At 32.7% G+C, this 17,327-nt stretch overlaps 1 protein-coding gene across 1 annotated transcript in view; it reads left to right on the top strand.

Annotated features, from left to right (window-relative positions):
- Positions 1-17,327, top strand: part of LOC126882661 (zinc finger protein OZF-like) — a 69,491-nt gene that overhangs the window by 38,144 nt on the left and 14,020 nt on the right. Inside the window, exons 2-4 of the mRNA XM_050647645.1 lie at positions 9,180-9,376; positions 10,724-11,026; positions 11,102-11,360. Coding sequence (XP_050503602.1) covers positions 9,180-9,376; positions 10,724-11,026; positions 11,102-11,360 — 759 coding nt within the window. The remainder of the gene's footprint in view (positions 1-9,179; positions 9,377-10,723; positions 11,027-11,101; positions 11,361-17,327) is intronic.

The raw sequence follows: 17,327 nt of genomic DNA, 5'->3' as shown, positions 1-17,327 counted from the left end.
AATTTAATTATATCCAAAGTGCAAATTCGAAAAATAATAAGTATGAGTTAATTCTTATTCAACAAGAAAGTGGAATATAATAAAAGGAATATAAGTTCTAACCTTTTAACTTCAACGGCTAAAAGTCAGCTTCTCGTTATTTTCTTATATGCGGTTCGAATAGGACCAATGAATAAACTTGGGCTGGAGCTGCACTGTATATAGGTGTGTTCTCTTTTTTGTGTTTTCAATGTGGTTGAAATAATTGTATAGGTACTGATTTAAATGTATTAATTGAACATGTATTAGGGAAACATTTACAAAACCAGTATATGAAACAAAATGTTTCTACATTAAACATTAAAATAGCTATGGCAACAACTTCAATTCTTCTTTCAAATTCTTCAAGGTGGGCTAAAGGAAAACTGTACATGAGGTGAGAAATGTTAGTGTGAGTGAACGTACCACTAGAAGACTGACAGAAATAAATTTGAATCCTTTTCGTCCAGCCCGCACCCCACAGCTGCTTCCACAACACCGTAGAGCTAGACTTGGTTTTGCGCGAGCATATGTTAACTGAACTGTGGCGGAACGGAAGAACATACGGTTCTCATATCAGAGCAGAATAGCTATAAGAGGTCCAGATGGACGTGAGTTTGTCTACAGGCGTCAGAATAAAAGGCTTGCTCCATAAACTATAACCGAAACAGTGGCTTACCGAGGAGGGTCAATCATGATTTTTGAAAAGGTATCTCTTACGAAGCTCGTACGGACCTTTTTGGCTAGGATAGAACCAGTGTAAATGCTCAAAGATGCGTGGAAAAAGTTTTTCAAGACCATGGCATACCTTGCGCACCGTTCATTTGTGAAAACTTTAGATTAATACATGGCAATGCCGTTGTCATACCGCAAGATTCACCAATACCAGTGAGTACCTGAATGAGGTCGGGATTTAAGTTTTACCATGGCCGGTACGCAGTCCCGATTTTAACCCAATTGAACACATTTGGGATAACCTCAAAAAAAGTAGGGAAGAGCAAGAGTACCAGCAACCCGTACATTCTTCGGAGAGCTCAAGACAGCTGCGGTAGAGGAGTGGCACAATATCCCCCAATCGGATATCCAGAATATGAATGGATTGCCAAACCGTCTCCAACAAGTCCTAAGGGCAAGAGGCGACAACACCCCTTTATTAATACTTCTAATTATTTTAATTAGACTATGATTTTCAAAATTATGTTTGTTTGAATATGCTTCGAAGATTTTTGAACATTCAATTTTTGCTAAGCATCTCTTGATTAAAGACTTTTTTCAAATATTTTACTGTTTTGTTTTCCCCAAAGGTGGTTTTCACCGTATCTTTCATAAAATGTGGTCCAAGATTGATAATTTCTGCAAATTGAAAGAAATACTTGGTGTGCGGTTAATTTAACCGATGAGTGTAGCTGAAATATAGGTACTAAATTTGACACAATATATTTAGTTATGTGACGATAATATAATTTTATCGTCTAGAGCAGGGGGGCCAAGAGCGGGCCGCATGCATACTTAGTAATAGCAAAGAATACTCCATCCAACAAGAAGCGAAAGCACCTGTCGGCTCCTTTGATATTTAGGGGACAGAAATATCGGTCGGAGAATGGTAGAGGTAATACTTCACACTACACTAAGAAAAGTCATGAGGAATTTGTTTAAAACAGTAGGAAATTTGAGTTACACTGAGAAACAAAGTAATAATTAAAACTATAGTGTTTTTACGTTGATCTATTTAATATGAATTGTATTTTTTTTTGTAAAATTTAATATAACCCATATATCAATTTTGTACTGATAAGTAAAAAGGTTTTAAGTTAAAAATATCTATTTTGACTAAGTTTTGTAAACTTATGTAAACGTGATGGATTTTTAATGCTTAGTTGAATTTAATAGTTAATTTCAAAATAGATATTAAAATTTTTCGATTAAATAAAATAAAATATGAAAACGAACTAAAGATCGATTTCTATTACTTTTTTTCGTACTAAAAACTTGTCAAAATAGATATTTTTCACCCAAGACCTTTTTACTTAGTACAGAATTATACTTTCAAATTTTCTATTAACTTTGTCTTAGGTTGATAACTTTTTTTGTTTCCTGTTGAGAAATTTCTTTGAATGTCTATTGACCTCCAACACCACTATATTCTCGCTGCACGAAGAAACTATGCGGCTGAGGCTAGAATGACTTTATTCACCTTCGATTTCTTTCTGTGCATCTGAGGTTTCTGGAAACTCTGGTTGCACTGTACCAAATTTAACTCGCCTGGATATATAACAATAATTATCCCATCGCATCCTGGCATCTAATACCTGGGAATTAATCAATCTATCAGCTGACAACAATATCGAAGAAGAGGTAAAAGAACAAATAATTAAAGCCAGTAGAACGGCCCGATGCCTAAACGACACAATTTGGAAAAACAAACAAGTAAGAGTGCAAACAAAGGCCCGAATATATGTCAGTTATTAGGCCAGTTATGACATACGGCCGAAGCAAGATCAGATACATGCAAAACACAAAAACATCTGGAGACCAACAAAATGAAGATCTAACTTGCTGGATCAAGCAGTTTTACTCGTATAAAGTGAATCTTTTACTCGAATTTATGATAATTACCCTTAAGTTTACAAATACTCTATGAATTATGATTATGTATTTGACTTGAGTATCTTTTCCCTTCTCGTATATGCGTCTGTTAGGCACAAACATTATTTCTTAGTCTGTTACTGGTGAACGGGTGGTTTCCTGCAGTGAAAGGTTTAAAATTTTATTTTATATTGGTGTTAATAATTACCTACGACTATTATTGCAATATTTGTTGGTTTTGTTCTGCCCTGATTTTAAACTTTTGTTTTCGTGTGTTGTTATTTTAAGTGGTGTGGAAATTAAATTAATTGTGAAAATGGTAAGTATCATAATCATTGCATAGAATAATAATAATTCATTTTAAATAGTTATAATCGAGTTTCCTCTAATAAAATCCACAATTTAAAATTTATTTTGAAAAAAAAAAGAAAGTAATTAAGACATTGTGTCTGCGTAAGTTAGAACCATATGGGAAACTTTTTTATTAATTTTACAGAAAAAATTTATTCTTCATAAAATGCTTTGTATAATATAGTCTAAAATCTAAAATGCAACCAAATATAAAATTGTGTCAATCTTATGAGTATCAAAAATATGAATTTCGATCAAGAGTACCTTTATATTTCACAATATCGAAAATTATTATTATGAAAAGTTGTTTGGAATTAATTAAAAACTATGTCTTAATATGCAATTAATCCTTTTAATTGAATTTTTTTTCTTAAATTACAGATACCCAACGCCCTTTTAATTTATTATGAATAATGAGATAACTCTTTTATTGCTAATGATTAATTAATTGATAATAATAAAAGAGTTATCACAATATGTATTATAACTGAAAAGGGCTAATTATGAATAATAAAAGAATTATCACATTATTTCTAATAAATGAAAAGGGCCTTGTTGAAAAGTACAATTAATGTACGATAAAATAAAAAGTTCTTTCTAAAAAGCTTTGCAAGGTTTAAAATCTAAGATGTAACCATCAGGTGCTATAATATATGTAAAAAAATATGAGTTTCGATCAAAAGTAAAGTGCCTTTCTAGATCACAATATTTCAGGCCTTTAGAACACAAGGGGTATAAGTGACAAGTTTTGAGAAAACAATGTTCAAAGTTATAGACAAATTTAAAAAATCTAGGTAGGAACTACTTAGCATGTTTTCAATGACATGTCATTTTTGATAATTTTATTGTTAGTTTATGTAGAAAGTTTGAAGCCCCATGTTTTATACCTAAGTGTTTGGGAGTCCATTTTTGTATTTACAATCGGATTTTCTAAAATTGTCACTTATAACCCTTGTGTTCTAAGGGCCTCATTTCAATTAGAAGGATGTACCTAATTGCATAAAGAAACATAGTTTTTAATGCTGAACAACTGTTCAATATTGTGAAAACTAAACGTACTTTGCTCTTGACCGAAATTCATATTTTTTGACGTACATACCTCGTATAAGATTCATAAAATTTGATATTTGATGGTTGCGTTCTGAGTTCTAGACAATGCAAAACTTTTTATGAAGAATAACATTTTCTCGTAAAATTAATAATAAAACAGTTTCCCATATGGTTCCTAGTTATGTATGTGTAAAATTTGTTTGAAATGACAAAACATTATTGTTTATTTACTTAAATGTATATTTTTAATTTAATATGCAGGGTGCTTCATTAATGTTGCAAAAAAATTTAAGAGGAAAGGCGCAAAATGTCGCCTGTCAAAATTTTCAATGTGTTTTTAATGTATTAATTTTTTTCGAATCCTGAGAAAACTAATAAGTATTTTTAAAAAATTTAAACGCAGAATGAAAGATAACGTTATTGCCGAGGGCCTACAGCCCCTTAAAATAAATAAAAAGTTTCTTTTGAATTAAATATTTGCAATTATTAAAAATCTCACTAAATTTTCTCTTTTATTTTCACCCCTATAACTTATTAAAATAAACATAGAAGTTTTCAGGTACTTTCGGTCTCAGTAATAATGTAGTCTTTCATTCTGCGTTTAAATTTTTCAAAAATATTAGTTTTATACAGGGTGTTAGTAAATAAGTATGAAACATTTTAAGGGCTAATTCTACATGAAAAATTAATGCCAGTTTGCTCTATAAACATATGTCCGCAAATGCTTAGTTTCGGAGATACAGGGTGTTAAAATTTTTATTTCACACTGCCAATTTATATATTGCTCTAAGACCAGTTGAGCTATGAAAATGAAATTTGGTGAGTTTTAGGAGGTAGTTATTACGAATTTTATGACATACAATTAAGAATTTTGTATTCATCATTGGCGCGCCTACGGGCAATGGTCTGAATTATTTTAAAGAAAAAAATAGTACGCCACTGAGATATTTCGAACTAGAAATTATTTTTAAATTCCACGTCTAATTTATGATAAAAAACTTTTCTTACCTTTTTTACATATGATGCACCGTTTTTATGCAGTAAAATAAAACATCTTGGCGCATATTTTTCATTTCTTAATACATCATCAAGAACTATCCAATATAATAATACTAAACTAGAACAATAACAGAAAATATTACTAATACCATTTCAACTAGGTGCAAAGCTGCAAGAAATGTTTAAAATGATCTCCTTTACAGGTAACAGAAGAATTTTATATTCATCATTGGTGCGCGTACGGGTAATGGTCTGAATTTTTTGAAGAAAAAAATAGTACGCCACTGAGATATGTCAAACTAAAAATCATTTTTGAATTACTCGTTCAATTAACGACAAAAAATTTTTCTCGCCTTTTTTTCACATGCGGCGCCGTTTTTATGCAAAAAATTAAACATCTTAACGTTTACAAAGTATTTGAACTAAGTTTCTATGCATATGGAAACTACCTCAAATACTTGATAAGCGTTAAGATGTTTTATTTTTTGTATAAAAACAGCGCCTCGTATGAAAAAAAGGAAAGAAAGATTTTTTGTCGTAAATTGAACGAGGAATTCAAAAATGATTTTTAGTTTGACATATCTCAGTGGCGTACTATTTTTTTCTTCAAAAAATTCAGACCATTACCCGTACGCGCGCCAATGATGAATATAAAATTCTTCTGTTATCTGTAAAGGAGATCATTTTAAACATTTCTTGCAGCTTTGCACCTATTTGAAATCTTATTAGTAATATTTTCTGTTACTGTTCTAGTTTAGTATTATTATATTGGATAGTTCTTGATGATTCATTAAGAAATGAAAAATACGCGCCAAGATGTTTTATTTTTCTGCATAAAAACGGTGCATCATATGAAAAAAAGGCAAGAAAGCTTTTTTATCATAAATTGGACGAGGAATTTAAAAATAATTTTTAATTCGAAATATCTCAGTGGCGTACTATTTTTTTCTTTAAAAAAATTCAGATCATTGCCCGTAGGCGCGCCAATGATGAATACAAAATTCTAAATTGTATGTCAAAAAATTCGTAATAACTACCTCCTATAACTCACCAAATTTCATTTTTATAGCTCAACTGGTCTTAGAGCAATAAATAAATTGGCAGTTTGAAATAAAAATTTCAACACTCCGTATCTCCGAAACTAAGCATTTGCGGACATACGTTTATAGAGCAAACTGGTATTAATTTTTCATGTAGAATTAGCCCTTAAAATTTTTCATACTTATTTACTAACACCCTGTATAGTAGATTTAAAGGGCGCTAAAATATATCACGCACGCGGGCTCCAATCAGCCTTGCGGGAGCCCTGCGAGTTATTAACGTCAACGGCTTTAGTTCTAAATAACTTTATTTCCTATAAACTACATGCTAACTTCTATATTCTAACTATGTTACACTATGCGATGCTTCACGTTGCCATGTTCGATGTGTACCTCTTCATGTCACTCTACCGACTACATATTGCGCTTGCGCGACCCTGAACAATGTGCGCACTAGATACTGTCACTGTACAAACTACCTACTATAGGTCTGTTCCAACACTACACACATACCTACAATATAAGATGTAATTCCTAACAGTTCCAATGAATACTTTTAGATAATAGATTGTATTTTTAGATTTTATTTTAGTGATTAATAAAAAATTATAAAATTGTATTGTATTTTTTATTCAAGTTGTGGCTAATATGTCGAAACAAACCTTCAGTAAGTTTATTATATCAAGTTTGAAAAAACAAACTTCATGCAAGTTTGTCACACTGTAACTAGAAAGCTTGATTAAACTTGCTGCAAGTTTGCAGAGTTGCCATGACAAACTTGCAGCAAGCTTTCAAGTTTGATGTATCAAACTTGTTGCAAGTTTGAAAGAAGTTTATACAGGGTGTTTGGTAAAGAATGGGCCATAGCTTAACCGCAGATTGCTAAAGTTAAAATAAGTCGATTTAAGCTAACTTTACCTTAGTACAAAAGTTGATAATAACCGAAATACAGGGTGTCAAAGTTAAACTTTTATTTTATTTATTTTTGAATATTTACTGATAGGCATGAGACAACAACACGAAATTTGGTAAGTGGTGTTGGTACTGTACACCCTACTAAATTATGTTAAACAAACGTTTCTGGCTACTACCAGAGGCGTACGACGGGGAACGTGAATGTTTGACCCTTCCCAAATTCTACGCCACTAGCGGAATTTCTATTTTAGTGCAATTTTTTAATTCTCCAATACTTTCTATGTAAATAATATACTCTTTAAATCCATGAAGCCATTAGTTTTCGAGATATTTGATGATAAAAACGAAGGAGCATAATACATTAATCTGTGCCTTTTCAGTTTTAACTTCAAATATCTCGAAAACTAATGACTATCGTTATGAACGAAGAGTATTTTATTTGCACAGAAAGTATTGGAGAATCTAAAAATTATGCCAAAAAAAGCAGTTTCATCAGTGGCATAGAATTTGGGAAGGATCAACCATTCATTTTTTTCTGTCGTACGACTCTGGTATTAACTAGAAACGATTACTTAACATAATTTAGTAGGGTGTGCAGTACCTACACTTTCTGGCAAGTATTATAAGGATATATCAAATAGTTTTATAGTACCGGGCACAAATTGTTCTGAAAATTTTAAATAAAGAATAAATTATTAAAAAAAAGAATAGTTTAAAATAACTTGACATATCCGTGTCATACTTGGCAGAAATACTGTGCACCCTACTAAATTATGTTAAATAATCGTTTATGGCTACTACCAGAGGCGTACTACAGGGGAAAGTGAATGGTTGACCCTTTCCAAATTCTACGCCACTGATGAAACTGCTATTTTAGCATAATTTTTAGATTCGCCAATACTTTCTATGCAAATAATATACTCCTCATTCGTAACGATAAAGTCATTATTTTTGGAGATATTTGAAGTTAAATATGAAAAGGTACACTTATTTTTGATTAATGTATTATGCTCCGTCGTTTTTAGCTTCAAATATCTCGACAACTTATGGCTTTATCGTTACGAATAAAGAGTATGTTATTTATATAGATAGTATTGGAGAATCAAAAAATTTCACTAAAATAGAAATTCCGCCAGTGGCGTAGAATTTGGAAGGATCAACCATTCACGTTTCCCCGTTGTACGCTTCTGGTAGTAGCCAGAAACGTTTGTTTAACATAATTTAGTAGGGTCTACAGTACCAGCACCACTTTCCAAATTTCTTGTTGTTGTCCCATGCCTGTCAGGAACTATTCAATAATAAAAAATAAAAGTTTAACTTTGACGGTATTTCGGTTATTATCAACTTTTGCGCTAAGGTAAGTTAGCTTAAATCGACCTATTTTAACCTCAGGAATCTAAGGTTAAGCTATGGCCCATTCTTTACTAAACACCCTGTATTTTTATCTGGGCTGGGAACCACAACCATAAACTTTTAGTGAAAATCAACATAATCAATTACCAAGAGAAAATGAGAGTGGTTTGAATATAGATCCTGATAATGGCATGGGAGAGGAATCTGGCCATGATGTAGGTACATGGTTACAAGGGAAAACATGAATTAGTGACGCGTTATGGTCATGTAATAAAACCTCCCAAAAAATTTGACTTATAAGTTCAGCATTTACAATACTTATGCTAAATGTTAATTTTAAGTTCATGTTCTTAATTCTTATTGTTAATGTTTATTAAAGGTAGGGCGTGTCATGTATTTATATGTATCTGCAGACACTCGCATCTCTACCTGTCTGTGAACTCCCATCTCGACCTTCTGTCAATGTTGGATGGCAGTTGACAGCACGTAGCAGACTGGGGGCCTGATTCCAATTAATTTCGACGTCGCAATTTAATTTCGACTCCGCTATGACAGTCACAATTTATAGCGATTCTTATTCATTTCGATATTAGTTACAACTGGGAATATTAACCTTATCATGTTGACACTGCTCAGAATTTAGGTTGGCCCTTTTATTTATTGACTGCGCAAACGCAACGTTTGTTGAATTTTGAATTATTTTGTTTACGTTTCCGGCGTTTCTATCACCGAACACATATTCGGTGTTTCTACCTCTACGTTCTACCACTTTTCCTTTTCATCGTTGTTGTTGTTAGTGTTACACTTGCACGTGGTTTGGGTTTGCGAATTTAGAATCAAATTCAAATATGGATTTTATTTTCATAGATCACGAGGCTGCCACAAAAATGTCAACAGAGCAGAAGGAAGTAATGGTGGCGTTTATGGAAGACAACCCAGATTTTGCCAAGGGCAAACTTCTTGGCCATCATGTCAAAGAAATTCGTACAGGGATGTGGGAGGTACTATCCACCCAACTTAATAGTATAAGTGGGCCAAAAAAAACTAGCCAAAAATGGCAAAGAGTAAGTACATACTTTGATTTGAGCATAAATGTTGTAGAGACTTTATAATACATAGACCTTCTTCTGTTCAATTTTTTAATTTTAACCCCTTCGCTACCATGTATTCACAGGTGGATACATGAGAGTAGCTCTCCCACATACCAGTGTATGCATATGTGGATACAAAATTGATTTTATCTTATAATCTGGCATTTTTTTTATTTATTTATAATTTTTGTTTTATATGGGTTGTCCTTAGTGAGGAGCCTATGGTAAATTATTTATTTTTTTTATTTATTTATTTCAACGGTAAACCATTTACAAAAGAATACAAAAAAATGGTAAAAGTAAAGATCATGTACAAAAAATTAACGAACGAAAATATCACATATTTAAATCATTAAACTCCCAAGTTGCCAATGCTTGGACAGAATGGATCAAGTAGCATGTCATTACAAAAGCTGAGCATTCTCGACAAGGGAAAATGACGAGCATACTCAGGGGCTAGACTCCGTCAATTCTGTGCACTGTAGATATCTACAGTCGCTTTCTATCGACGTAAATTGTCGTGAAAATTTTTGAATTTTTAGCTTTAATTGAATTATTTTCTAGTTTTGTTAGGTTATACTCTAATTGATGCTGAAGTGATACTTAGTAAAACAAGAAAATATTTGAATTAAAACTAAAAATTCAAACATTTTCACGACAATTGCCATCGATAGAAAGCGACTGTAGATATCTACAGTGCACGGAATCTAGGCCCAGTCCTATGAAAAGGAATATAAAAGAGTACAGTGTGTCGAGTTCTATGTATTGTGTTTAAGTACACATTATCCAATAACGAGGGACAATAATAGCATTGTTTAGAATTTTAAATAGAAACAACATATCAGCTCTCAACCTGCGGTTCTTCAGTGTAGCAATGTTAAATTGAGACATTATTCCAGAATAATCTATGACGAAAGTTTGTTCTCCAAGGCACCAACAATTCAAAAGGACCATGCAAAACAGTGTTTTCAAAAAGTTGTATTTTTCGCTAAATCTGGTATAATACCAAATAATATATAGTGAGTAGAAGGGTGCGGCCATGTAACGTTTTAGCATAGTATTTTGAGTCCCAACTGAGTAGGTGCTATAGCGGTGCATACCTGACAGCGACTACGGACTACCACCGCCCGCACTCTGGCCGCATCATCCCTCGTCAACAAGCTTGCTTATAAACGTAACCATCTGATTCATCTAAAAGCTTCTTCTATAGGATGTATATTCGTTGATAATACTGTGCAACTCATCTTTAAGCTTGGTAGCGAAGGGGTTAAACATCACAAGACAACATACCTATCTCATATATTTATTTTTTGTTGATAGGTATGGATTGACTTAAAAAATAAAGTAAAAAAAAAGGCAAGTACCATCAAAAGTAGTTTGGCGCAAACAGGAGGAGGCCCGCCTTTAAAAGTGGTCTTAACGGACGTCGAACTAAAAATTGTTTCTATTATGGGAGATGCTGCGGTGTATGGAATGGAAAGTTCTCATACTGATCCTCCAGACAGTGAGGATGTCAACCAACCTCCAGAGAAATTACTGGTACACCGAGCGTCAACCAGCACCACCACTACTGACTTAAGTGAATTGGAGGATGTAGGATTCGAAGAACATAGTTACACAAAGGTAAGGTTTTTTTATGGTATGATATGTTATTAATTGACACAAAAATTATATAATTAAAACAAAAATTATTTTCAGCTACCAGGAAAAGAAGAGAAGTTTTCTCAAGAGTTGTTACCACAAGCACAACAACCTCAAGAGTTGTTACCACAACCACAACAACTTCAAGAGTTGTTACCACAACCACAACAACCTCAACAGTTTTTACCACAACAAAGAGTTGTTGTTCAAGAGAAAGTTACCGCAAAACGTAGGCTGTCTAACAGTTCAGCCAGTACAAGCTGCGATGAGGCTAGCTGTGATGAGGCTGCCCGTAGGGCTGGTAAAAAAATGAAAGGTATATATTGATGTGATCTTGATTATTGATATGAGATAATATTCTTATTTGTCATTTAATTTAATCAAAGCATTAATAATAATCTAATTAATTTACCAGATCACATATCAATATGTTTTCAATCTCAGGGCGAATTATAAAATTAATTACTTACTCTCGTGGCTTCTAAGTATTTCTCAATGGTTCCTAATCGGGATAGGAAAGAAAAGAGTAAAATAATACACATATATGGGTTACAATTATAATCAAATTATTGTTTATTTTATTTAAAAGGCAATCACTACTTAATATGTGCTAGATCTTATTATTCTTAAAACATAACATTTACAAATGGGAATCTTAATTCCTTTTGGTTTCCAATTGAAAGTTTTTATTAGGATTTATTAGCAACAATTCTATTTAAGTTTGATGAAGCTTTTCTGGTATTATTTATTATGTTCTTAAATTTAAAATGTGGTATTTAATACGAAAAACCCATACATTCATGTCCAAACAAATGAGACTGACCTTTTTCTGGTGAACTGAGAATGTCTTCACACAAGACCCGTTTCCTGCTATCCTTGGCTGCGATCAAAACCTCGTCCTGGCTTTCAGTAATGTTCTCCTTTGAAAACTAGCTCGTATAGCTCTCGTACCTGCTTCTGTCGTGATGCTGTATTCTACCTTTTTCGAAACTGCAATCAGCTACCGGGACACTCTTGGCTCAAGGAGGTTCTTTTACTCTCAACCTGGCCTACCTCTCGTTCCACGATAGATACTCCACACTCACGGAACTACACCGGCTTTCTCACTCTCCGTACACTACCGTCTACTACTGGACTTCTCTTCTCGACAGCTCCTAACATTCTGATCTCTCTTTTCAGTCATTCCTCTACTTTCTAAATATCCCTTCCAGATTCACAAATCAACCTTCCACCATCAACTCTCATTCGCAGTATTCCTCAAAACCAATTTTTAATCTTTCTAAATATGCTTAATGGTTTTCAAAAAAGAAATAGTTAATTCCCATTCTAAAATTACTTTCTACTATTTACAAAATTTAATGACCTATTCTCTATTTCCACTAAGTCTTATTTAGCATCGGCTAATGATCGAACCTTCCGCGAACAACGATAATGACCTATTATCGATTCCAACTGAGTCTTATTTAGCATAGGCTAATGATCGAACCTTCCGCGAACAACGATAATGGTACGCGCCATTCACTTTGTTTATTCTAAGCGCATTTTCCCGAGTTTCGTTTAATCACTTCTTAAAATTAAATATAACAATTTGTTGTATACAGGTTGTTCTACATTTATATGCCCGTGGTTGAGAAAATTGAAAATATTTTATATTAAATTGAATCCTTTTTATAATTATCAAAATTTAATTTTCATATCAAATAGAAATATAACAAATCCCCGCCTTGTATTCGATAAAATTTATCTGCATTTTTAAATAAATTTTCTCGAGGCAAAACCAACTCCCTGTATATTTCCTTATTTTAATCTACGTCTTATACCCCTTCTTCTTGTATTACTCTAATTAGTCCCACCTGTACAGTAATTGTTTCCTTATTTTCAGTGTCCTCATCCTGTGTTAGAGTGTCGGCTATTATGTTGTCTTTCCCTTTTTCCCATTTCAATCTTCTGTCTTTTTCCTCAGATTTTTCACATACTTTTACCGTGCATTCTGCATCCTCGTTTTCATATGCCTCCTCTTCAAATGCCACTGTTTCGATCATATCTTTTTCGCTTTCATTTGTTAGCTTTATTTCTTCTTCTCCTGAGCTCATCTCTTCTTTTGAGGAATCCCAGTTTTCTTTTGCTTTTGATACTCTCAATTTTTCTTCTTCTGGGCTCAACTCTTCTTTTGAGGAGCCACAGGTTTCATTTTCTTTTGTCTTTTTCTGACTTTTTCTCCCTTTTCTTCTTTGTCCTTGCTTCGTTGCCAAATTCATTTCCACTGTTTGTTCTTTACCTGATTCGTCCGTATTTTGTTTCTCCTGTTCCTTGTCCTGTTCTTCTTCTTTTTCTTCTGTTAGATTCATCGTGTTATTTTTAAACTCTATCACTACATGTTTTTCTGCCAATTCGTCAACTCCTACTATCATGTCATGTGACATGTTTGGCATTATTACACATTGTAGTGCATACATCTTCTTACCCAGTCGTACCATTACTCGTATGCCTTCATTTATAGTTGCCAATGTCCGTTTGTTTGAGCCCACTAAATTTACCCTAGGTATTTTGTAAATTAAATTTTTTAAGTTAACTTCTTCCTTTAGGCTATTTATGAACGGCACTGGGTGTAATCTTCTTACATCCCCGCCAAACCTTATCTTCACGTCATCTGTGCTATGTATAACCATTTCTCTTCTTTCTCCTACATTTTGTTGCGTCCGGTTTTCGGTGACTTGTTTTTCTATTTCTGTGATTCTTTTTTCCACTTCTTCTCTGTCTACTTGAATAGCATTTTTCAACTTATTTTCCAAATTTTCTATTTCCTTTTTCTGGCAATTCGTTATTTCCTTTATTTTGCTTTTGATTTCTTTTTGATTGTCATCCAGTTTTTGTTGTATTTCATCCATTTTCTGTTCCATTCTTTGTGAATGGAGTTGCATCATTTGTAATAATTTATCTATTCCTGATAATTCTTGGTGTTCTGATGCCATGATTGTCGTGTCTAAAATATCTTCTTGGTCTGAATTATTCTCTTGATTTGAATGTTCTTTTTGTTTTTTGTTGTCTTTGCTTTGGCTTCTTGTCACAGACATTTGTTTTCAAGAAGTACTGTCCCCGCCAAATATGAAATTTTACTAGTATGTTACCAAGACGACTTTTTCTCACCCAAATATTATAAATTGTCAATAAATATATCAAATGTAAATATCGTAAAAATAAAATATTAAATCAGTTATGTAAAATTTGTACCTAAAGAGATCTAAAATTTTATGTTATCAAATGTAAGTATCTCACTTTTTACCACAGGCATATAAATTTTCAAATACCGGCTTTACTCTTTCTATCCTTCAAATTTGCCACTAGAAATACTTTACAATGCTTTCCACGTTGGACGACAGTTGTTGTGATCTTGATTATTGATATGAGATAATATTCTTATTTGTCATTTAATTTAATCAAAGCATTAATAATAATCTAATTAATTTACCAGATCACATATCAATATGTTTTCAATCTCAGGGCGAATTATAAAATTAATTACTTACTCTCGTGGCTTCTAAGTATTTCTCAATGGTTCCTAATCGGGATAGGAAAGAAAAGAGTAAAATAATACACACATATGGGTTACAATTATAATCAAATTATTGTTTATTTTATTTAAAAGGCAATCACTACTTAATATGTGCTAGATCTTATTATTCTTAAAACATAACATTTACAAATGGGAATCTTATTTCCTTTTGGTTTCCAATTGAAAGTTTTTATTAACATTTAACTATTAGGATTTATTAGCAACAATTCTATTTAAGTTTGATGAAGCTTTTCTGGTATTATTTATTATGTTCTTAAATTTACAATGTGGTATTTAATACGAAAAACCCATACATTCATGTCCAAACAAATGAGACTGACCTTTTTCTGGTGAACTGAGAATGTCTTCACACAAGACCCGTTTCCTGCTATCCTTGGCTGCGATCAAAACCTCGTCCTGGCTTTCAGTAATGTTCTCCTTTGAAAACTAGCTCGTATAGCTCTCGTACCTGCTTCTGTCGTGATGCTGTATTCTACCTTTTTCGAAACTGCAATCAGCTACCGAGACACTCTTGGCTCAAGGAGGTTCTTTTACTCTCAACCTGGCCTACCTCTCGTTCCACGATAGATACTCCACACTCACGGAACTACACCGGCTTTCTCACTCTCCGTACACTACCGTCTACTACTGGACTTCTCTTCTCGACAGCTCCTAACATTCTGATCTCTCTTTTCAGTCATTCCTCTACTTTCTAAATATCCCTTCCAGATTCACAAATCAACCTTCCACCATCAACTCTCATTCGCAGTATTCCTCAAAACCAATTTTTAATCTTTCTAAATATGCTTAATGGTTTTCAAAAAAGAAATAGTTAATTCCCATTCTAAAATTACTTTCTACTATTTACAAAATTTAATGACCTATTCTCTATTTCCACTAAGTCTTATTTAGCATCGGCTAATGATCGAACCTTCCGCGAACAACGATAATGACCTATTATCGATTCCAACTGAGTCTTATTTAGCATAGGCTAATGATCGAACCTTCCGCGAACAACGATAATGGTACGCGCCATTCACTTTGTTTATTCTAAGCGCATTTTCCCGAGTTTCGTTTAATCACTTCTTAAAATTAAATATAACAATTTGTTGTATACAGGTTGTTCTACATTTATATGCCCGTGGTTGAGAAAATTGAAAATATTTTATATTAAATTGAATCCTTTTTATAATTATCAAAATTTAATTTTCATATCAAATAGAAATATAACAATATATACATATATACACTCACCGGCACAAAATTCCGCCACCCAAAATTTTTGATTAAGTTTGACAATCTATAACTTTCTTATTTGTACTCCGATTTTCAATATTCTTGCATCAGTTTGTAGGTACATGTATTGATGTCGTTTGTTGTTATTCCAGAAAAATGTTTGCTTAGATGGCATTATACGGGGGTGAATGGAAGCGTTGTATTTTCTCCTAACTTTAAAAAATTCTGTGGAAAAATTAAAGGGCTGATTTTGTCTCATACTCCTTTTGTATTTTACTAGAGGTATCGCTAAGGCTTTATTTTTTGAATTATCCGAATATCTCCTTTTTTGTAAGAGCTGTGAATAAAAACACTGTTTTAACGTTTTTTTTTTTTAATTAAAAGTATCTAACGTACTATAATTAACAAAACAAAACAAAATTAACAACAAAACAAAAAAATTCAAGAGCGGGTATGTCTAAGTCTTGCAGCAGCGACTGCTCGCAATCTGTTTGGCATCGAAAAAAGATGTGTAATCCTTGCCTGGGGAATAGCCCGATATTCCTCTACCAGGGTCATAACTGTACCAAATTTTCTGGGGTCTAGGATGACGCCGAATAGCTTTTTTTAATTCATCCCATAAATGCTCAATAGGATTGAGATCTGGGCTGCATGCGGGCCATTCTAATCTTATCAATCCAACCTCTATTTTATGAGTCAATCAGTGTTTTTATTTACAAAAAATGGTACAGCTCTTACAAGAAAAGAGATATTCGAATAATTCAAACCACAAAATATTACTGATAACTCCGGGATAATATGACACGACTATGAAACAAAATCATCAATTTAATTTTTCCATAGAATTTTTTTAAGTAAGGAGAAAATACAACGCTTAGATAATAATCCTGATAATGGCATGGACATTTCCACTTTTTGGTCAAAATTAGTTGAATACACCTCTGTATCTGTAATCTGTGATTAAAGATCCATGTATTAACAATTTGATAAAGAGCAAAAGTGGACAGTTCCTACTAGTATGTAATTCAGTGTGAAAGAATTGGTTCAGATGCAAAAGTGGACTTTTCCTTCAATTTGAGATACGGAAAAGTAAAGTTGTAAATTGTTTTTTTAGTTTACTCAGAATGACATAAAGTGGAAATGTCCGGTTTTGAATCTAGACCCCTCATACATTGTTTTCTTAATTTTATCTGAATATATATATATATATATATATATATATATATATATATATATATATATATATATATATATATATATATATGTATGTCCCTGTAAGTTGTATCCATATGGAAAACTTTTTTATTATTAATTTTACGAAAAAAAGTCATTCTTCATAAAAAGCTCTGCATGGTCCAAAGCCTAAGATTCAACCATCAGATATAAAATTTTATGAATATTATACGAGGTATGTCAAAAAGTTTGAATTTCACTCAAGAGTAAAGTATGTAGCTTTATTTTTCACAATATTGAAAATTGCTATTATGAAAAGTT

Source organism: Diabrotica virgifera, chromosome 1 (genome assembly GCF_917563875.1).
Source record: "Diabrotica virgifera virgifera chromosome 1, PGI_DIABVI_V3a".
NCBI classification, from domain to species: domain Eukaryota; kingdom Metazoa; phylum Arthropoda; class Insecta; order Coleoptera; family Chrysomelidae; genus Diabrotica; species Diabrotica virgifera.
Note: the sequence above shows the minus strand (reverse complement) of the source record. Positions and strands in the feature narration are given on the sequence as shown.